Source organism: Manduca sexta, chromosome 24 (genome assembly GCF_014839805.1).
Source record: "Manduca sexta isolate Smith_Timp_Sample1 chromosome 24, JHU_Msex_v1.0, whole genome shotgun sequence".
Classification (NCBI taxonomy): Eukaryota; Metazoa; Arthropoda; class Insecta; order Lepidoptera; family Sphingidae; genus Manduca; species Manduca sexta.
The window spans coordinates 7,311,095-7,333,447 of record NC_051138.1 but is presented as its reverse complement, the minus strand read 5'-3'; the positions used below and the strand labels follow the sequence as shown (position 1 = coordinate 7,333,447).

The 22,353-nt window shown below is 32.6% G+C and overlaps 1 protein-coding gene across 6 annotated transcripts; it reads left to right on the top strand.

Annotated features, from left to right (window-relative positions):
- Window positions 1-551: 551 nt before the first annotated feature.
- On the top strand, window positions 552-22,031 carry LOC115448725 (synaptotagmin 1). Of its 6 annotated transcripts, none has more exons than XM_030176262.2 (11): window positions 552-687; window positions 9,573-9,686; window positions 9,931-10,068; window positions 10,152-10,294; window positions 10,608-10,700; window positions 11,018-11,212; window positions 11,302-11,478; window positions 15,863-15,971; window positions 16,622-16,755; window positions 18,065-18,272; window positions 18,345-22,031. In XM_030176262.2, exons 2-10 carry the CDS (start codon window positions 9,581-9,583, stop codon window positions 18,257-18,259), a joined length of 1,290 nt encoding a protein of 429 aa, XP_030032122.1. In that variant the 5' UTR covers window positions 552-687; window positions 9,573-9,580; the 3' UTR covers window positions 18,260-18,272; window positions 18,345-22,031. The 6 variants fall into 6 exon arrangements, with proteins under 6 accessions (XP_030032122.1, XP_030032119.1, XP_030032121.1 ...); XM_030176259.2 differs by having other exon boundaries at window positions 15,854-15,971; XM_030176261.2 differs by having other exon boundaries at window positions 10,602-10,700.
- The last annotated feature ends 322 nt before the right edge of the window (window positions 22,032-22,353 follow it).

Sequence of the window (22,353 nt, the reverse complement as noted above, 5' to 3'; positions counted from 1 at the left end):
ACGATATTGTAAGCCTTCAGATATATTACCTACGGCCTTTTAATTAATTATTAACAAGAATTGAATTTATTGAGTTATTTTTTTATTGCGTAGGAGCCAAAATCTAAATAGTCAATTGGCCCGATTATTTATTATTTAGTTCAATGTCATTATTATTTATAATGAATATTATAAATATCCAGATAAACTAAATATTTGAAGTAACAATCTTTAAAAATGCTATTTCCTACTATTTATTATGATGCATTGGCATACGAATAATAAATATTATTAATATAAACTTTAAAATATAAGAGGACAACTTCATTTTGACAGCCACAAACACGAGTTGGAAAGTTTTTGGTTCAATGGCACCGTACATTTAAAATTCCACATAACAAACAAATTAATGTACAAATGATCCTCCAAGTCATGAAACAAACATGCCCGATAAAATCCGATCTATGAATATAATTAATATCAAATGTCTATTTAATTAAATAATCAGTTTGCGCTGAAATCGCTGAAACACTGCACGGGCAAGAGCGCGACTACAGCGCTGCTGAAACCAAGTTTAGTTTCATGGCTAGCCCACCACGACGCGGTTGTACTCTTACAAGTACTGCATTCAACGCTACTCTTATTGTGGATAACTACGTGATGGAATTTATCAACAGTGTTCATAATTATAGTTAGTGCTTACTAGAGGTGAGTATTAAAATTACTAAATATATATTTCATTTATTAAAGTTATGGTTTTATATGTATACGTCGCACCACCGCGCCCCAGAATAACTGTCTAAAATATTATACTAAGTGAAAACGCAAATGGTAGCCCGCCAATTCTTGACCCGATCGATTATATAGGGTCGCATACATTAGGTAAATATATATTACAGGGCCCGGCTATTCTACAGTTAACGCCCTTAATACGCCCTTTTAAAGCAACCTTAGTATTGTTCCTCGACTCTTTACATTATAATTGTATTTACAGTTTGAATGTTTATGATATAGTTCAAATTGTAAACATATTTTTAATAAGCAAAACTTCTAAACTCAGAAGTAAAATGATGAACGACAATTAAATATAGTTTAATCTACATAACATTCTTGATGAAAGAAAAACTACAAGTAATTTACTTGAGTAAGATGCATTAGGTAAATAGCGCGCGTCTTCAATTATTTGCAAACGCTATAATATATTGAATTTTCTGAGTGATAATAGCTCATTAAATACATTACTTTAGGTACATGAAGGCACCTGGTGATGCTTAGGTCCACAAAATAATTAGTAATTTTATAATATCGTACTTGGACATGCGCACAATGTGCTTTCTATATGAATATATTATGCTTTTCATGTGACTATTAAGAACATAATAATTATTTTAAGCCTAAGTTATATCCTAAAAATTCCTCACTGTACCCGCTCTGACTGTCTCGATGGCTTAATTGTATTTCGTACGTGATACGAGTACAACTACCGTATTCAGGCCCCGGGTTCTAATCTCCGGTCGAGCCAAAAACTTTGTGACCGAGTTTTTTCATCTTAAAAAATACTAAATCGCAGCTCGGTGGATAGGCCTCGGAAAACACGTAAAGCCGCTCGTCCAACAACTGATATCACTCCGGTCATGCCGGTTTGCTGTCTCACCGACTGAAGGAATAGGAAGTGCAAGAATGTATCGCGCACATACTTATGCACTATAATAATATATTCTGCGTACCTGGCTAATCTCCGATGAAATTTGCCGCTGCGACCGAAGTTTAATTAGGAGCGATTAATTTATTAAGAACTTCTAAAGCTTACCCTACAGAGCGATGGAGTTGCAATAAAGCTAACAATTTCATTCCGTTAGTCGCATATCAATTGATTTGTACTTACTAAATTACAAAATAATGTTCATTTAATTATTTGTACTACAAAATATGAAGATTCCTCTCTCTACAAGCATATAATATAAACATTATATTTTTATTCTAAATACAAAAAAGATGGAAACTGCGACTATAAATATTATTTATGTACTAACATAAGTCGATAAGACTATTTTTCAATGCAGCAACCAGAATGTATAAACAAACTTATCTGATATGTTATAAAAGACTTCGGTACTATGTACAACATCGCAGAAATTAATTATTTAACTGTATTACGTCCTAAATATATTCGTTACTTTTTCGATTCCCAACAAAGTATTAAAGATTGATATAAAATCACTATATAGGACGGAGTTCAGCTCAGCGACTGTGCGCAAGCTAGATAATAGCGCCTCTATCTAGCTTTTAGGTATAGATAAATAATTTTGATTGATCAATTCGTAATCCAATACTGTGAAAAAACATGTACCGTTCGGGTTTTAGAAAATTAAACTCTGAAATAATATGAATGTCATGGTCTTCTATATATCTTTAATCTTGCTTCTTACGCATATTATAAACTAAAGTTTTTGAAAAAAAATATATGTTTAGATGTTTGCGAAGTAAACGCAGAAACAGCTGAACGAATTTGAATGACACACAGGTAGGTCATAGTGTACAGAATTCACACATAGGCTACTTTTTGTACCGGTAACCTACTTTCTAGGGAAATTATGGAATTTTACATTCTGAATTCTAAAATAGATGGCGCTACGAATCGTTTCAGTGATTAAGGGATTTTTGTAGTGAATTATGTTCTAAAATTGTACCACATTCATGAACTCTTGTTTCATGTACGTAGTATTGTTGTTATCATTGTGCGCAAATATTATTATCTCACCCACGAGCATTATCGGGCCTTCTGTATTATTTTATACAAACAGACCACCCATGGGTAGAGACCCGTTTATATGTTTGAGTATAATACTCACCGTACTACATTTTTCTTTTAAATTGTTTATTTATTTTTTATTGTTGTTTATTTTTATTAATTTATGTAAACAGTTTTAACCAATATAAATACTGTCTGTCTCATTTAAAACTACTTGCTTGTTTGATTTTGATGTCTTTTTAGTCTTAGTGAATAAATTCAGAATATCGAGGCACGCAAAGTGATGTTATCCGATTAGTTAAAATATACATAATTTAAATTAAAAATGTATTGCCTAAAACATGGCGCATATTGTTTCATAAAGCAAAAAATAGGCGAAAGATATTAATAAACTATTCTTGTACTTAGTAAAATGTAATAAATACCCTTCACACACGCTAATTGCGGTACCAGGATTTTTCAAATACCGGGACTTAAATGGAAAATTGCTAATAATAAAACAGAGATCCTCTTACCTCCAGTCCGTTTCGAGTTTTGTGGAAACTGGATTCGGCCACGATAAAATCTGCCGTCGCCATTAACATGCGCAGATTTTCCTTCGATGGCAAATCTTTTAAATTATAATGCCAATGCTTCCGATATTTAGCTAAGCAGAGGCTATTATTTAAAGCCTGAATAAATTTTTGGACATAATTAATGATAACCGGTTAAATAAATTTTACTTCTCTTTTCATACTATACTCGTATATATAAATCTGAGTACTATTAATCTACTAATAAATTTGACTATTCTCCTCTGAGTATAGTAAAAATTTCACGTTCTCCACTATGTACTACTATGGAGTCGAGTTCAGTTTATTAACATCGATGCGCAACGGTCTCCAAAAATCATAGCGTTTAACAGTTCTCCATTTCTATATTACGCTATGATTAAGTGCTAACAATAGTTTATATTATAAAATAATGAAAATTATTATCTCCAATTGAATAAAATATTTGAAATTTCAAGACTCGCTACTTTGCATATAATAGTTATATAATCTTTGGTTACCGAAGCAGTTGAATTAATTTATTTATTTTTGGCATCATGTGTAAACCTATGAGTATCAACTTTTGGTTCCAGAAGATGCAGTGACGACTGTGAGGGTGGGTTACTCTTGATGTAATTTTGTTACATTTGACTCATAGCTTTTGAATGCATTAAGATTACTCGTAAGTAATGTATAATATATATTTAGAAAAAAAAACATGAATCTTATTTAAAAGAAACATTTGATCTCAAACAAGATGTTTTGAAAGTAGATTTTTATACGCATCGCATTTCAAAAATACTATCCGCGCATTTTTTTTATGTTTGGATGTAGGCACATAACCCATGCGTATAACTGAATAAGATTAAGTTCATATACGTACATCGTAGAGTAGAGGCACACCCACTTCATCTCATTTAAGTTACTGCTCATAAACGAGCTATCGAGACGCGTGAAATCAATACTGTGCTATTATTTTTAGCAAAATATAACACTTGCCTCGCTGGCGTAGTTGTAGTGTGGTACGATTGCAGTGCTGAGGTCGCAGGTTCAATCTCCGGGTAGAGCAAATTGACATGAGGGTTTCGTACTCAGTATCAGTCTGGAGTATAAAATTTGTCTCCCGTATAGCGTTAGGCTCGCCCTTATGACATCATAATTCATAAGACGGAACACGCTCAGTGAAAAGCGGTTACACCAGTAGCGCCTCTGCCTATCTCTTTGGGGATAATAGTTGTAAGTGTGTGTTTATATAAAATAACACTTATATTCCTGGTAAGCCTACAATTTAACAAAAGGCATAACACAAAACACAATCGTTATAAAGAATTCTTAAGCACTAAATTACATTAAGACTAGATTGTATTCCTTAAACCTATACCCTAATTGAAATTATACTACAGAAACGACTTTACAAAAAACAATTAACAATATAAACATCTGCTTATACTTACTGAGTTAAATAAATATCCCAATGCTGCAGTGGCTCTTATTATTATCGTGGTGATTAGTATGTTACACAAAGAAACGTTATAAAACTGCAAGTTGATAGAGTTATAACGGATCGTTTTAAGTTTAAGTTTCAACGGAATTTGTGCCAATAATGGCACTCAATATCAGCACTGTGAGGGTGACTCCATCCTTCTCCAAGGTCGTTTGGCGCCGCATTTACATTATTTGGAACGGTTCCAATCTCTACTCCAACAATATGTGATTTAAAATTGATATTTTTCATCGAGACTATTGTTAAATGTTTTAATACAATAAATTAAGTACAATTAAAATATTAATTAATTACGCTAAAGCAATTGTGGGTTAGTTATCTCTTAAGTCAATAGTAAATGATCTCTGGCATGCGAGAACTATTTTGTGACGTCATTATCAACTATTACATGCAATTTTAACATTTCAGTATCCAAGTTTCGTGAATTCCATGCGGTCCTACGGATATGTAGATTAGGTATATCTATCTATGTGCTTTACATAGGTAGATAGGTATATCTACCTATTTGAAGCATTTTATAATTATATTGATTACTATATATTCAATAGTTACTATAGTAAAATCACATAATAACGACATTCAATTACGCAAAGTGCCCTCATAATGTTAAAACCTTAAACATAGTTTTTTTTACGTGGAAACAAGATTTTAATAAAGAATTATAATTTGTATGATTGGGATCCTATGTTTTGTAATGCACTGTCTGTGACAGATACTAAAATAATGCAAATATAAAGTAACCGTTTTTGTATAAACCTAGAAATAATAACGCAAACTATTTGCTTTTATAATTAATTGTCCCATCTCAATGTAACTGAATCATTTTACCTACATAAAATCATAAAACAGCAAGAGCGAATGCCATGAACACTGCCCATTTCGGTCTTCGTCTTTATCGTTGACGTTATAAAGAAAAGCAATAAATTAATGCAAACTTCTTCTTGTTTAAGCTAATCTATAATCTACACCAAGGCGTGAAAATATTTTGTACGCAACATACAAAGCTTATTTAATAAAAATTTCGCCTGTACGGAGTTCGCTGAGTAAATGCATATCTTATTATATGTATCTAAATATGTTTTTATAGATTTATAATTATCATACGAGTACATCTCATCCTACATAATCATTATGTATCGTACAGCTTCAGCTCTCAGCTGCGACATCTTTTAGAGCAACGAAAAACTTACACGTTCTCCCAAGATAAAACTTATATTTTATAATGAGTACTTAGTTATGTTAAATTGAATCTATTCATTGACAGATCTATCGGTGCGTTATTTCTAATCAAAATCTGTCATTTAACCTACATAGCGTTACATAACAGTCCAGTAATTAAGTCGTACTCATTTCCAAAAACTTACGCAATAAAACGAATGTAAAAATCCTTTTATCTTAAATGAAGTACGTTCATGAAAGTGGGAACACGATTCATTATCAACTGCCAAATATGTAGGTTACACCTACAACCGTTTGCAAATACTTCCTGGCCAAATTTATCTCAAATTTTGCGTGGTTTTGTCTGAATATAACTGAATTTATTCAGTGTACTTTGAAATTACAGTTACTCACTGTTTCTCATGATTTTAAATATTGCTTTAGGTACTTGCTTTTATTGAGAGAAAATAGTTCAATTAAAGTCGACGAATCATAATCTCCATAATAAACATTCGACGTCTCATTGTGCAGTGACATTTGTGATCTATACGGTATACTTCCTTCACTGAGCCTAGAAATAAACTCTTTAGACTATATATAAGTAGTTATCCTTACTTCCATACTTATGAATGCGAAAGTTATACTGTATGTCTGTTACTCTTCCACGGTTAAACGGCTGAAACGATCGCGATGAAATTTTGAATGGAGATAGTTTGAAACCCTGGGAAGAATACAATCTACTTTTTATCCCAAAAAAAAAAAACACCTTAGGACTTTTAATCCGGAAAAACAATTTCACGTAAGTGGTGTCGTAACAAAACTTTATATATGTATGTATAATTGAAACGCGGTAGTGTGCTCAATTTGTTTGCCGTCTATTATATTTAAAATTACATTCGCATTATTATTAAAATCATCATAAAATATAAAAAAAAAAATATAAATTGCAACATATCACTACATACCTTACAATTTAATAATAAGGAATTAAAAAAATCTTAGTATTTTTTGCTCTACAACACAAATAAACGCCAAACACATCGATAGCGGGCCTTGTTAGAAACCGGACATTTTAACAATTATTATATAGGCGTATGTAGGTATGCGAAATAAACGTACAGGAAGATAGGAACTTGGTTTCATAATAATATTATTGTTATACATTTATCGAAAATGGTAAACCTAAGGTGATATTATTTTATTTTATTATAAAAGTTGACACGAAAACCATAGATAATATATTGAGTCTAAAAAAGCCATAGTAGTATTCGTAATAATTTAGAACTATGCACACTCTACTCTAATTAAAATGTTTTATTTTCTAAATCTCTTGTATTCTGTATCTGTGAGTCTTTCAGATATCAAATTACCCAATCTTCTCTAGTAAGACAAGATCAACTCCAAAGCAAAATGTATGCGAGGGCTTTAAACTATGTATAAAATTCATCGTATTAACATATAAATCAAAATTAATTAGTCGCATGCTGTAATTAACAAGTATGATAGTGTGGCTGTGCGGCTTTGTAAGGCGATTTGATTACTAACTAGTAGAATTACCATGGCGGGAATCGACCCGCAAGTCGTCATAGAACTCTGCGTGGGCGACACGGAGGCGTCTGGTCGCACTTATGTTGAGCCACCGACTTATCATTAATCTATGCACACAAACTCCCTTTAAGTATAGATATTGTATATCAAATCTGACTACTCAAACTAATGAGTTAATGCTGGTATTATCAGTACTTGATTGTAAAATCTAATTTGACCCATTTGAATTCCTAACTATTTCACTTAAGTGCATGGAAAAATGAAAGGTGTAGAATGTCACCTAACATGAGCTCACGTCTAATCCACTTATAGGTCGTCGAAAATACAATAATAATCTATTGCACTTCATTTTCTCAGCATGAGGCCTATCATCTTTACTATTAATTGTAAGTGCAATTGCAATTGACATTTGATTTACGAGAACAAATAATAATTTCGGTCTTCTCGAGATGTTAAATCCTTCGACGATGTTCGAAAATCTTTTGACGAAATACTAGACGAATTCGAATTCCGGTTTTAGTATCATGTGTATAGTGGTAATAATCCATGTCCGTACAAAAACACATCGGGGCCCAACCAAACCTCAACCTCAACCTCACCAACTTCCCCGTTTTCGTTTTCGTGGTAGACCCAACTAACGCCCTAAAGCTTTTCGCCCAACCAAAAGTAAGCCGTGCCAGCCGTGAGAAAGCTAATCATTTCATTATAAAGTTTGGAACTGGGATATTATATTGAACGGTAGGTTAATATCATGTTTTCTCGCGACAGATAAAATTGTTTTTTTTTTAAATTTTCTCCATTTAAGGCTCTGGTTATTGAGACATCATACAAAATAATGATAAGCTCGAATCAATGCGTTGTGAGTGCGCGTACAGCGTACATTCAACCATTAACGTTTTAAGCTAATTCGTCAATGTACGCAACGAGTGACGTAAACATCGTTACTTGGCTAGGAACTGAAAACGGAGAAGCATCGCAGCGCGCAGCAGCAATCGATCGCGTGCGCGCGCAGCCTCGCCATCCTGGCCTCACTACGGCCAACGGCTACCAGTTCCATATAATATTCCACAGAAATGAACCAAACTTGTGCAAAGTGACTACATAAATAAATAACGTACAGCTAGTGACAAGTTCTTCCATAAGGCATCAATAAAAGGTCAGTAGTGAACAAAATCTCAGCAATCATTAACTTGCTTTCTGCCATTACAATATTCACTGTGATCCTAGCAATTTAATACCTGCCCTTCGACTCGTTTTAATTTGAACGCCAGTCTATAACTATTCGGAGTCTTATTAATCATTCTAAGAATTAAATAATAAGTGTCTAAATAGGATTAAAATCTTACCCTTGTTCTTACTACATAGGCGTTAGCTAGTACCGATTTCTTAAGTTTTCACTGATGTCTGTGAAATCTCTTACACCTAACGAAACCAGAGCTAGCATCATGTAACATTTTGTAATTGCAATTGACAAAAAATACGATTATGCGATAATAAATTATATGACAATTCTCTATGAATGTAAAAAATATATCCACATCAAAAAAGCATTACAATAAAAAATTTCAGCTACTTTTTTCAGTAAATGACAACGTCTAAATTACCCTTTGTTTTCATTTATCTCTATAATTTTCTACGGCCATTTTTATCTTTTTTCTTACGTTCCCGAGGGCATTATATGCTCCCGCAGTGCAATTAATCACTTGCTAAAATTTCCGTTTAAAATGTCAACAGTAAAAAGAATCGATAATTGCTATTAACTTTGATGGAGAAAGGTAATGAGATTTTGTTACAATGCATTAATGATTTTTACAATTTTGTAGCGTTTTAAATAAAATGTTTAAATGAGTCTCGGTCTTAACAAAATATTTAAGGGTTTTTTTTTGTATTTAAGAGAAATACTTGCTACACAAATATTAACATTACAGTAACAATGTACATTATTATAGTAGACAGGTCTGAAAAGAACAGCTGTATATTTATAAAATTATAATTTACAACAGGTAACGGATTAAATAGTATTATTAAAAAAACAAAATGGTGCAGTTAATTTTATATTATTTAAATTAAATTACCTACTTGCTCGTTCACTGGATGACAGGTGCAAGTATGTCGCCAACGCTGGGAGCGCAGATACGGTGGCGCCGCGAGGCGGGGCCACCCGAAACTCCCGTAGAAGAATCTAAAGAACCTGAAGTTACCAAAATGAATACAAGTGAGTACAGATGGAGATTAATAGTTAGTTCAATATCAACATGTTTTTTAACATGTTACATTAATCCAGTGTTAAACAAAGACATAATTTTCGATGAAGTTCTACAGCTTCCGCTCGTTGTCTACGCCTTCAATCTTGAATAACTCTCTGAAGTTGCATCGATATCATGACAGTCCAATTTGTTTTCGTCATTGTCCTCTATCGAAAATGAGTTGCAATGGAAATTAAAAACATTTTAATATAGCTGATCCTGCGCTGATCTCTTCTACGCCAACAACAACCGTGGCTCAAGTTCAGGAAACGATTCCCGGGCAGGAAAAAGTAGCTGAAATGGCTCGGAAGATGAACATGGAAACATGGCAACTCGTGGCCATACTTGTCGGTAAGTTTAATAATTAAAATTAAATTAAATTAATTTAGGAACTTGTTGGAAAATGTATGCATATAATTTGAATTGACACGTAGGAGTCGCCGTGGTTGTGCTCGGGATATGCTTCTGCTGCATCAGGCGATGTTTCCGCAAGCGGCGTTCTAAGGATGGGAAAAAGGGAATGAAAGGTGTAGACCTTAAATCCGTCCAGCTCCTAGGTTCAGCATACAAAGAAAAGGTAATGTTTCAGTATATTTGTAACATGGACCTACCCCGACGATGATAACATCGGACGTGATTCGTATACACGAAATTAGTTTTTAAGCTGGCTCTGGTCATTATCAAATTAAGGATGTAATTTACTTATGATTATATAACAAGTAACATGAATTGGATAACGACCCATATTACTTATATATTTAAAAAAAATATGATATAAAAAAGCATAGGAAGAAAATCTTGACACAGTAAATGAGGCTAAACGTGTAATTTATTAATAAGAAATATGATATTCATGTGAAATTTGCCGCGGGACGTGCATTTAGGTTCAGCCTGATATGGAAGAGCTCACGGAGAATGCTGAGGAGCCAGACGACGGCGACTCAAAGAAGGAGGAACAGAAACTAGGGAAACTTCAATATAAGGTGGGTGATTATGTGATTACAGAAATCAGTTGTGGACAAAGGAGTGAAACACGGTATGATTGTAATTTTAAACTCTGGCGCTTCATATTCATTAAAGAAAACAAACTTTATGGTTACGTAGAGTAATAATATTTTATTTGCCATTTCTCTTAACTTCTCCATTTATTTATTTTCTACTGTTCAATACGATTTTAATATAAACATCTGATTTAAGTTTATATTTTTCATTCACGTTTTAGCGTCATCGCTATAATTATTTATATTTTTTCCATTGTTGAATGAATGAATAAACAATATTTTCGAATGTTTATTTACAGCTCGAGTATGACTTTAATAGTAACAGTCTGTCAGTAACCGTTATTCAAGCTGAAGATTTGCCAGCTCTGGATATGGGCGGGACTTCGGACCCTTACGTAAAAGTTTACTTACTCCCCGACAAAAAGAAAAAGTTTGAGACCAAGGTCCACCGGAAAACTTTGAGTCCAGTTTTTAACGAAACCTTCGTATTTAAGGTTAGTTATTACTTATCAAATACACATCTATCATGCAAATGTTATTTAATAATAACTTACACAATGACTTAATCATTTATTCCATTCAGAATGTCCCATACGCTGATGCAATGAATAAAACTCTCGTGTTTGCTATATTCGACTTCGATCGATTCTCGAAGCACGACCAGATCGGTGAAGTGAAGGTGCCGCTGTGCCAGGTGGACTTGGCACAGACCATTGAAGAGTGGCGTGAGTTACAAAGCGTGGAAGGTGAAGGAGGGCAGGTACGATTGCGTATACCAACTAAAACTTGAGGCTATATTGTAAACAGGTGTCTATGAGCTCCGACGCAAATGTATAAATATAGAACGATTATTCTAAATTGTACAATTCGCATCTTATTGATTCAACGATAGCAGCAAATGACCTGTATTATTTTTAAGCTGAACCGATACTTAATTAACTCATACAATAAAAATGTAAAAGGCTTCAATTTTCAGCGTTTCACGACAAAAATGACTTGGTGTGAATAGCTTAACCACCGACATTGACATCATACATTATTACTCACGCTTGGTTGTAACAAGGACCGGATTAAAAGCAATGCATTAAACTTTTATATTACATTTGAATTAATCGAGGGATAATTTTTATCGCAATACATATGAGTTATTTTACATACAACACAGACTCCGGCGATGTATAGGTTTTAATCTTTTACGTTATTAACTTTTTTTTCTATTTATTACGCATAGACAGTTTAAAATAACAATCTAGGTTGATATGAACGTAATGTTGCGATAAATCACGATTGGTAATGTTGACAACATCGTTAACAGTAACACCCAGGTCACATCAACAGTCATATCTGACTCACACAAAACGATCCAGATCGATCATAATATTTCTCAAGAATGCACATAAACAAACGAAAGGTATCTTAACTAGGTACATCAATGGGATACGTAGGTACTCAATAATTTTAAATAAGGAAACTATTTTTATCTTTTTTTATTAGCTTAGGCTAGGCTGGCAAAACACACATGGTTCAATCAGTTCTAACAAATATTATATTACGTTTCTTCTAATTTTGATTAAGGTTTTGTGTTTTGGCAGAACAGCGTTGTTTTCATAAAACTCCATTCTTTCAAGTGAAATTATTGGAATATACTAAATACCCATTATATTAATATATTACCTTATTGCGTATTCATTTGATAACCTGATGCTCTGAAGGAATGGCAAACATTTTTACGATTTTACTGCACTTTTTTTTAAATCAGAGGGTCCTTGACGAAGTGTGCTTTTATTACATATTCATTTATTTAGTAAGAAGTGGATTATATCATTGAGGGCACCGCGTGCTGCGGCAGTCAAGGAACCTCAACATGGTTTGAGTCGTGATTTATTTTTCTGACAAAGTTAATTTCGAAAGCAAAATGTATTTACTTGGTTTTTCTCTTTTTCTCCATATTTTCTCTGCTCTGCTTGGCTGTGTTTGATTGTGTCCTGAACAATCTTGCATGCCGCTTCAAAAACGAAATGATCATTCACGTAAGTATTATTTTGAGACACATCAAGATTTATACCTGATATAAAATAAATATTGTACTAAATAACTGAGTGTTACCTTACAAGTTCCACAGCTTTAAAAGTAGATACTCGATGTATCGTAAAGGTCTTATTTACAACGACTTAAAAATAATTGGTACGGTATTAGAGAGTTACCTGCGTTGTTTACGGGACGCGGATGGTACGATTAGTAGTATTTTGATTCATATCTATTCTCGAACAAGTCTATGGAAATCATTCACCTTATACCTATAATACCCTGTCATACCATGTTTTTTGTTTTGTTTTACATTTGTTTACATCCATCCAACACTTTGGTTTGTTTCGTACTGCGGCTGAAGACTGTTGCATGTTGAACGTTATATACATATATGTCCTTCTATTTGTTGAAGTATTACCTTGCCGGGCTTATCGTAACTAACTAAATTTAAAATATCACCAGCTTCCCTGATACAAACTATTGTAGAGAAATTTAGTTTGCTGTTCAGTTACACATACCTTGGTTCTTTTGGCCTTTTATCACATGAGTAAATAAATATACAGAGACCAAGCTTCATACATTTGCTCCGCGATAGGTACACTACTAAAAGCCGTGCACTCGATGCTCGCCGTGCATATTTATTTTTGATGCACGGATTTCATAAAATCTGTTATTCTAATTTAAAATAATAGTGCTTAGTTTTTAAATCTATAGTAAAAGGAGTGTTAATAATAATGATTTACTGTACTGATAGTGTATATTATGTTGACAATAACGTAAAAATTAAAAAATAAATCATTTTTTAAGTACCCCAAAGATTCAACTACGAAGTTGTAATGTGATAATATTTTAATTTATTATTTTCAATGTGGAAGACGGATAAACATTTCTACTAAAGAACTCTAGAGACCAAATTAATGATGTTATCATGCAGATGCTAAGTCAATCCACTTGTCATGTCATTGGTACGAGACTCGGCACTGTGTTCGGCGAAATCCCCCGTGCAAAAGGTCTGTACCCAGCAGTGGACTATTTAATACATTTGTTTCAAACGTTTTGTTTATTTTATCTCCCTGTGCCACTCACATAGGTATACATTTTGAACACCCAATGGAAGCTTTCACTCTGTATGTATCTACTCTGTGCTTTTATTTAGAAAATATCCGAGCAGTTACTTGACATTCATCCTATAACGAGTAAGTATAATTTGTCTAATAAAGAACCAAAGTGTTGCAGCATGCACATTTCATTGTGTAGCAGTGGTGTAGAGGGTAATTTTCATATTGACTTAAACCTAACAAATATTTTAGCCTCCTTTAACACCAATGGAATGAGATAAATTTAATAATATTTAAATATTGATCACACTTTCTAAAATCCGTTCTAAGAAGTAAATAGTAATCACAACTAAAGTTTTACATCATAATAGAAAATTTAAACATTGTATTCTATTTAATTCTACACTACTGTTGACAACTTGTAACTTGGAATTAATATTACGGCCAGCACATTAATATTTATTATATAAAAGAACCTTACAGACGATTTTTTGAAAACTTGAATGTTATAATAAATTAAATAAATTAATTATTATAAGTATGGTACATTCCAATTCACAAATATTCACTAACATCAGCTTTCGTTAGAAGTTTTAATTAACTGTGCACTTATCAACAATTATGAATGTGTGAGTTGTCTAGTGTTGGTTGTATTAAATATTTTTTTCATAATCTGTTACAAATTAAAGTCTCGAAATAATCCACTAACGACACAAATTAAAATGGTAATTACTTTGAAACATACGTAAAAAAGTCGCCATTCATGAATAATTCAATCAAGTGTGACCTTTTAAATTTTAACGGGTTACACGTTACGTTAGTGGATCATTTATGTAGCTGTGCCTATGTACATATTATGTATGTCTATCCCGCTTTGTAGGTATCTCTATTCTGAGTTTTAAATAATTGCGATCTGTTTCTAAAATGGTTAGTCTTTCTTTGCAGACTAGGCTACATCAGGGAAGGTAATATTGTTGTTAGTTAATAGGCATCCACTGTTATAGGATCTTATATAAGATAAGAGATTCTATATAAAAGGTAAGCAATCAATACATGTTCCTTTATAACATTGTAATTTACATCTTGATGATCTGAGCTGGGTGTCACGAATTATAAATTGGCTTCATTTCGGCAACAGATCGTAATAAATACACTCTATTTCCTGTCTTCGTCTACCAATATTAAATATACCTATACCTTTTTGAGCGGATAATAAAAATGCTTTATAATTTCTGTTTGATATAATATGAACGTTGTTGTGTGTTCTTATGTTTTATTCGATTAGAATTTACGTATGTATGTTAAAAACAAATTATATGTGCCGTATTTACTTTAATGTTATTAGATAAAATTAAATATCGTATGTGCTAAAACGTTATATGTAACGCAATGAAAGTGTTCGTCCAATTTTAATGTGAGTATGTCTAGATGCAAACTCCATTCTGTTTGAGGCTATAAACTCAACTGTTTATGGGCTATGCGTTCCAAACACGTGATTTGGAGCAGAAATTCGGTTCCAAACTCGTCGTTGCCTCCCAATATTACAGACTTTGAAAACAACTAATCCTAAAACAAGAACCGAAATTCTGTACCGATGAACCAACAACCATATTATTATGCTTTTAGGTGACACGGTGCTACTGTTATATTCATTTACATATATTTTGTTTTGTGATCGCAAATTTAAGTGCCCTGATCCGCCCTGAGCCGCGTTATTTAAGGCCCGTACCTTTTATTTGTATTTTTTCTATACAGCTTTACAACCCGTTTTATGAAATCTATTATTCCTTACACACTACTTTTCCCGTATTATCTTCCACACTCACATCCAAAGTATAATACTGAAGTAGTAGGTAATAAAACATGATACCACATGGTATGAGGGAACAATAACTTCAAACGTTTACTAGTATCTACAAAAAATTGCACAAGAACAAAGTACATAAACATAAAAATCCAGTTAGTTATAAATAATTTGTTTTACCTAGTGTTATGTAAGAAATATAACATATTAAGCAAGTAAATTTACATTTCTTCGCACAATTGCAGGATAACAAGTTGGGAGACATATGTTTCTCATTGCGTTATGTGCCGACGGCAGGAAAACTCACAGTCGTCATACTGGAAGCGAAGAACCTGAAGAAAATGGATGTCGGTGGTCTTTCAGGTAAAACAGAACGAATAATACACTTTTAACATACTTTTTGATTTCACAGGATTTAAGTTTATTTAAGTATATTTATACCAACCTAATGGTGTGTATGGCGCATAGAATATTATTGAGTGCCCAAAATATATATCTAGTTATCTTACCACCATGCATGTGCAGCTAGCTTTTTGACAAGCCTCTACATTAATATTTTACCTATTTCACTATGTAGATATTTGTCGATACGCTTATAATACCATAGACTGATATCTCCACACTCAAGTGACAAGTTAGTGTAGTTATTATATTTAGGTTCGTAATCTCGCACACACTCGATGCCTTCCAACCTCCGAACATTGAACACTTTCATTTCATTCACATTTCTAATTCAAGGCTAGTATTTTGTTTTATGCACTTATGCCAATATTTAGATTTATATTGTCAATGGTGCATAAATAGTTCCAATGTTTTATTTTCACAGTGTGCAGGTACTTAATACTAGACATCATTAGGTATTACGCTTTGTTTTTTGGAAATCTTCATAATATATTTACATGAACATTTACAACCAAATCACCGATTTACCTATAAGTATTGATTAATAACGTTACTAATTGATTATTGTTAATTTCTCTTTCATATGCGACTCCGGTTCTCATCTTCAACAGATCCGTACGTAAAGATAGCTCTTATGCAAAACGGAAAACGCCTCAAGAAGAAGAAAACGAGCATCAAGAAATGCACACTGAATCCCTATTACAACGAGTCATTTACTTTTGAAGTACCATTCGAACAAATACAGGTGCGAGCCGAGATTCATAAGAGATTTGGTATAGTGCACAGCCTAGACAAGTGTAGAATGAAAAACTTGCAAAACAACAATGAAAATAGTCACGTCATATGACATGTATTTTTCATTACAATAACTGTCTTCCCTGTGCACGATTTGGTGTTGTGTACTAAATGTTGTAAGCATAATTATTAATATTGTATACACCACTTGCATCCATGACCTTCCTCCGTCCTTAGTGTTATGTGTTCAATGTTTTCTTTTATGTTGTGTCAGGTAAAGTTTGCTTCATGAAATTCTTACCAAAGACAAGCGTATGAAATTGTATTGTTCAACGTATATTACTACTTTAATCCGAAAACCACTTCCCATTTCTTTCTTACTCTCACAAACAATACCCAGTATCTAACTAACTCGGTTACATTTTATACCTTGTCACTTTTAATTTAAATGTAGGTTTAATCTTTTTCGTTGTCTTCCTTTAACTTTAAACTTTATCTTTTCCAACTAACTGTCTAACCCCATAAAAACCCAGCTTTGTATTCTTTGAAGCCACTATTCATTAGGTCTTTCAATGGGGAGAATTTTTATCTTTATATATGACTTATTGTCACGTATGAAGATGTCTATTTTCGCAGGAAGCTTAAGGAATGTGACTTCAAAAAATATCAAGCCACAGTCCTAAACCTTGCAACATAGTGGTGTTTAACAATCTCCCCTCGTGACTGCATTGCAATTTGGTGACTTCAAATTGTAATTACTTATGGTTTAAGGAATCCAGTTCCTCGTTCTTCTTCTATCTCTACTATTTTTATTTTTTCTATTTTGTATGCTTATATCCGCTATGATTTTGAATGTATTGAGTAAGTATTTACGTATTTATTTCACTGTCTATTTACTAATGTGAACACAGCTAGCATGTAAACTGCCTTTTAGCACCTAATTTGATAGTACTTACATAATATTAAGTGTATTTATCAGTGTCTTAACATTTAATCCAATTCTGCAATAGCATCCTTGACTCATTCAGTCCAAAACCAATCTCGCTTTACGTTCTCAGGCCCTAACTTAAACACCATCCACGCAAGCTTAACTACACAACAATATATCATCCTCACGACTTGTCTTCAGCCGTTGGGGATACTGCAACATGGTTTCATTATCCTCCCTATCAGCACGTCTTTAAAATACAAATAACTTAATACCTAATTGCATGTTTTAAGTCATGCCATGTTTAAGTGATCACGATATTTTACTTTCCTACATTATTCTACATAATTCATAACTACAATGTAGAAACTAATTTTAAATTACGCTGCAGAAAGTGAATCTAGTGATTACGGTGGTTGACTACGATCGCATCGGCACGTCGGAGCCTATTGGAAAGGTGGTCCTTGGATACAACGCGTCTGGCACGGAACTTCGCCACTGGTCCGACATGCTGGCTAGTCCGCGACGCCCTATTGCTCAATGGCACACCTTAAAAGATCCTGACGATGGAGAGAAGAAAGATTAGACGCCGGATTGAGGTAACTGAAAGGTTTTTAGTCGAAAACTTTATCATTTTTACTTTAATAACACATTCCATTTGCACATTGCAGGAAGATTCGAATGTTCAAGCAGAGAAGACAACTAGGTATATATTGTTTTCGTGGAATTAATCTTTCTTGTGCTCTTTAAGCTATAGTTTGGCGTGACGACGTTATCAAATTATTATTAGTTAATTTATATAAAATAGAGTGAAAGTAAAATAATTTATTTCTTATATTTTTAAAACAATCGGCCGGCCGATAAGCAAACAGGTTTGCTGGTAAATGATCACTTCGAAATCGTGGGTGCATGGCCGACCTATATAAAAGGTGTGTGCAAATAGGGACAAGGAAAATTTTTATATATATGCGACATAAAACGTGATCAGTTACATACCAGTTATCGGCATTGATTATTATTTTTTTTATTATATGTGATCTTCCTACCTCTATTTTGCTATGTGGCAACGGTACATAATTTCCAACGGGAGGTACAGTTTAAGCTTATTGGTGTTTCGCCGTCTGCCTTAGGCCAGCAAATTTTGAAAATGATCGTACGCTTTACTTACTACCCGCCACTAATCGTTGATAAAGGGTACGTGGCGATAGTAGGTACGATATGGTTATATTATTTAATAATGCACCAACTATTGACCTTATAGTTATTGTGTGCTTATCCTTTGTATACTTAGCACCGACTTGGTATACCTTACAAGGTTAATAATCCATGAATATTAAATATATGTAAACTGTCGAATATCAATCCACATCTTTATTTATGTATTTCTTTGCTGTATTAATCCTGAAGTAGACAAATTTCATAATTTATTCAACAAAGATTAAAAGTTTATTTCAAATAAATGAAATCGATTTTGATGTAGGTACCGGCTACATATTATAAAATTATAGTTTTTTTTTCGTGTATCATCTATCCTATAAACTATAAAGTAATGCTATGTAAATAAGTTGAATCCTGTTAAATTTATTACATTCTATTTTACTATTGTATAAGTGTTATAGTGTTGATACCCCTTTATTGTACTAAATGTAAAGTTCCTCTAAGGAAGAGAAAAATTAAAATAAATAGAATGAAAATATGTGCGTATTGATTAGCTTATTCCAGTTGTTTTAATATTAGTTTATAGTAGATATTATTTTTTGTGTGCATATTATTTTTCTCTTCTAGTGAGGAACAATAGGCCTATTGTGTAAGTATTTAAAGTTTATTATTTAGGCATGTCATTGTCAACTATCCAAAATATGTTGGTGTCCAATTAATTCAATGAGAGTCAAGTTGATAATTATTTTATTCCATCCAGATTTGGTGGGTTCTTTACAATTTAAGTTTAACAAAAATTTTATTGGGCACATAACATAAGTTGTATCATCGAAACTAGTCGAATATAAGACTACGAGTAATAAAAAAAATACATATTTAAAGTTGTTAAATAGTTTAAATCGTTTAATGATTCTTTACAATATCGATAAATTGTGATTAGACTGCCGTTTATGTGGTTAATGAATTGGTAACAAATAAATCGATAAAGTTCTGTTTTTTAACTTCGGTAGTGGAATATCTACGTCTAAGTAGATACATGTACTCAAATCCCTCTAATTCTACGCGAAATGAGTATCTATATTATACCTACGTATTTAGCTAAAGCTTGACTGTTGTTGATCTCAATAATATGTGTTAATGTATATAATGTAATCACATGTTAAATTTCACAATCACTTATATATCTATGTACCTATAGGGGTATGGAGTGAGGCTTACAGTAAAATTAGAAATGCACCAACACGAAATGAGTAGAGATAGACTTGCGGTTCAAGTACTGTATTTAACAATAAATATTAAAAGGGTGTTTATGACGAAATATAGTTTGTATTTCAAATGCTGCAACAAATTTCCTTGCAGTATACTGCGTACATGACGCCAAACCCACAGACTTGTCGCGTATAACCATAAAGGAAAATGACATGTTACTGTTGGTATGTTGTATGCGTATATAGGTACCAATTTTATATGCATAGGTGCCGCTATTCATTAGTGGCTATTTGATAGAATTGACAATATAGACATTTCCGCGCTATATAATATAACATTATATTAAGAAGAATACGCCGCTCTTGATGGCGTAGTGTGAATTATCGCTAGAATAACTATGTTAAGGTCTGTTAGCACTCAGTATTTACGTCATTTCCTATTGCAAAACCTTGATTAATTCTGGGTTAAAGTTATGTCTTATTCAGATTTGCTATACAGTGGATATTAACATACAAAAATATCTCCAAAAATTAAGCCGAGCCAACAGGCGAGTTTTAACAGAGGGCTGTCTAACCGTAGAAGATAAAAACTGTTTTTATAAAATTATCTCAAAGCTTGAAACGTACTTAATCTTATTCTAATTTCCGAATTCTTCAAACTATATTTGTTTTTACTATGTACCTAGGCGATCTAAATCAAGCACAGAGTATGTGTTAGTATTTCCATGATTACCCTAGAAATTGTAAACGTCCTCTTCCTGTTTTGATGACGGAAATACGTGGCTTGTGTTGAACGGCATTGTAAATAAACGATTAAAAGAGTAAACAAATCTTTGCTTGTCACGTATTGCGTCCCTTGTAACGCTACTAGAAATCTCCAAACATGTTGATCAATAGGTACGCTCGAACAACAAATGTATATTTCAGTAAGTATTTCATGAAAAACAAAGTGAAACCTATCTTTTTAAGTCGTAAACACTACATTTAACTGTATTTTTTCGTGCACACGAAAAAGTATTGATGGTATTATTATAATATTTTTATAAGTACCTTCAACGGTTAGAGTGGTAATACCATATACATACTCTGTTAAAAACTCACGAGGTACAAATAATAAATAATTATTATGAAAATATCCTTAACAAATATAACATAAAGGACATAATAATTCATCGTCATCTATTCCATATTCCATCCTGCAATTACTTAATTAAATATAATACAAAAACAAAATGTGTCATTTTGATGGCGCACCTAAAGTACTGTTACTTCTTGTAGAGCGCGTTTCGATATATAGGGAAACGTATTCATGATCAGAAACTTACATATTGTTAATACATAATATTATAACCGCGATAGAGGTGTTAAACTTTAATTATGTCAATGACTACGAAACGTAGCCGAAAGTAGAGCAACACAAAGTATTATTATTGACGCTCTGTCAGAGCTTTTTTATTTATTGACAAAAATATAGACATGTTGAATTCCATTCTAATAGCTAATCATGGCCGCAAAATATATTTGCTGATTCTTGTAATCTTTCAATTATTGCTCTACAAAAAGTGAATACGTAATGTGTACATTGAAGTCATAGCGAATTGAAATGTCTTAAAAAAATTAAAAACAGATAATACAAAATATTTTGCTACAAGAAAACTTATCTGATAAAATATTTGATACGTAAGAATAACATCTTATCGCTAACTGATTTAAATACGTGCAATTTAACTCGACGGCATCAAGTGTGCATTTTATGCCTCTTACCAGCCTTAAAGGTGAACATTGCATATTTTCGCCGCAATATATAAGATAATGAATTGAGTCAAGGCGTGAAACAACACAGTACTCTGGCATAGTAATTTACCTCGATGGCGGAATCTATGAATAATTGTTAACCATTTCAATATTTCTGATTTAGATAATTCACTCCAATGAGTGCATGGTTTTACTGTAACCTAATTATCCATAATTTGCACCAAATAAAAAACAAAATCAATAACTCTTACAACATTCCAACACGAGTGTTTTCATAAATTTAATGTACATACCTATAAATGAAATAATTTCACTAAAGTTAGAATTTCATATCACTTGCCATTTAATATAATAAATTTTGTTATTGAAAAATTTATTTATTTTCTTTAGAAATATATTACATAGATTTTTATTTCATTTTATTTTAAATTTTACTAGTAATGAACTATGTACACTATAAAAATGTCTATAATACATTATAACATAGAAAACTGGTTTTATTTATTAACTTCCTCCAATTGAAAAGCTTTTTTGGATAATTTCCTAATAAAATATAGGG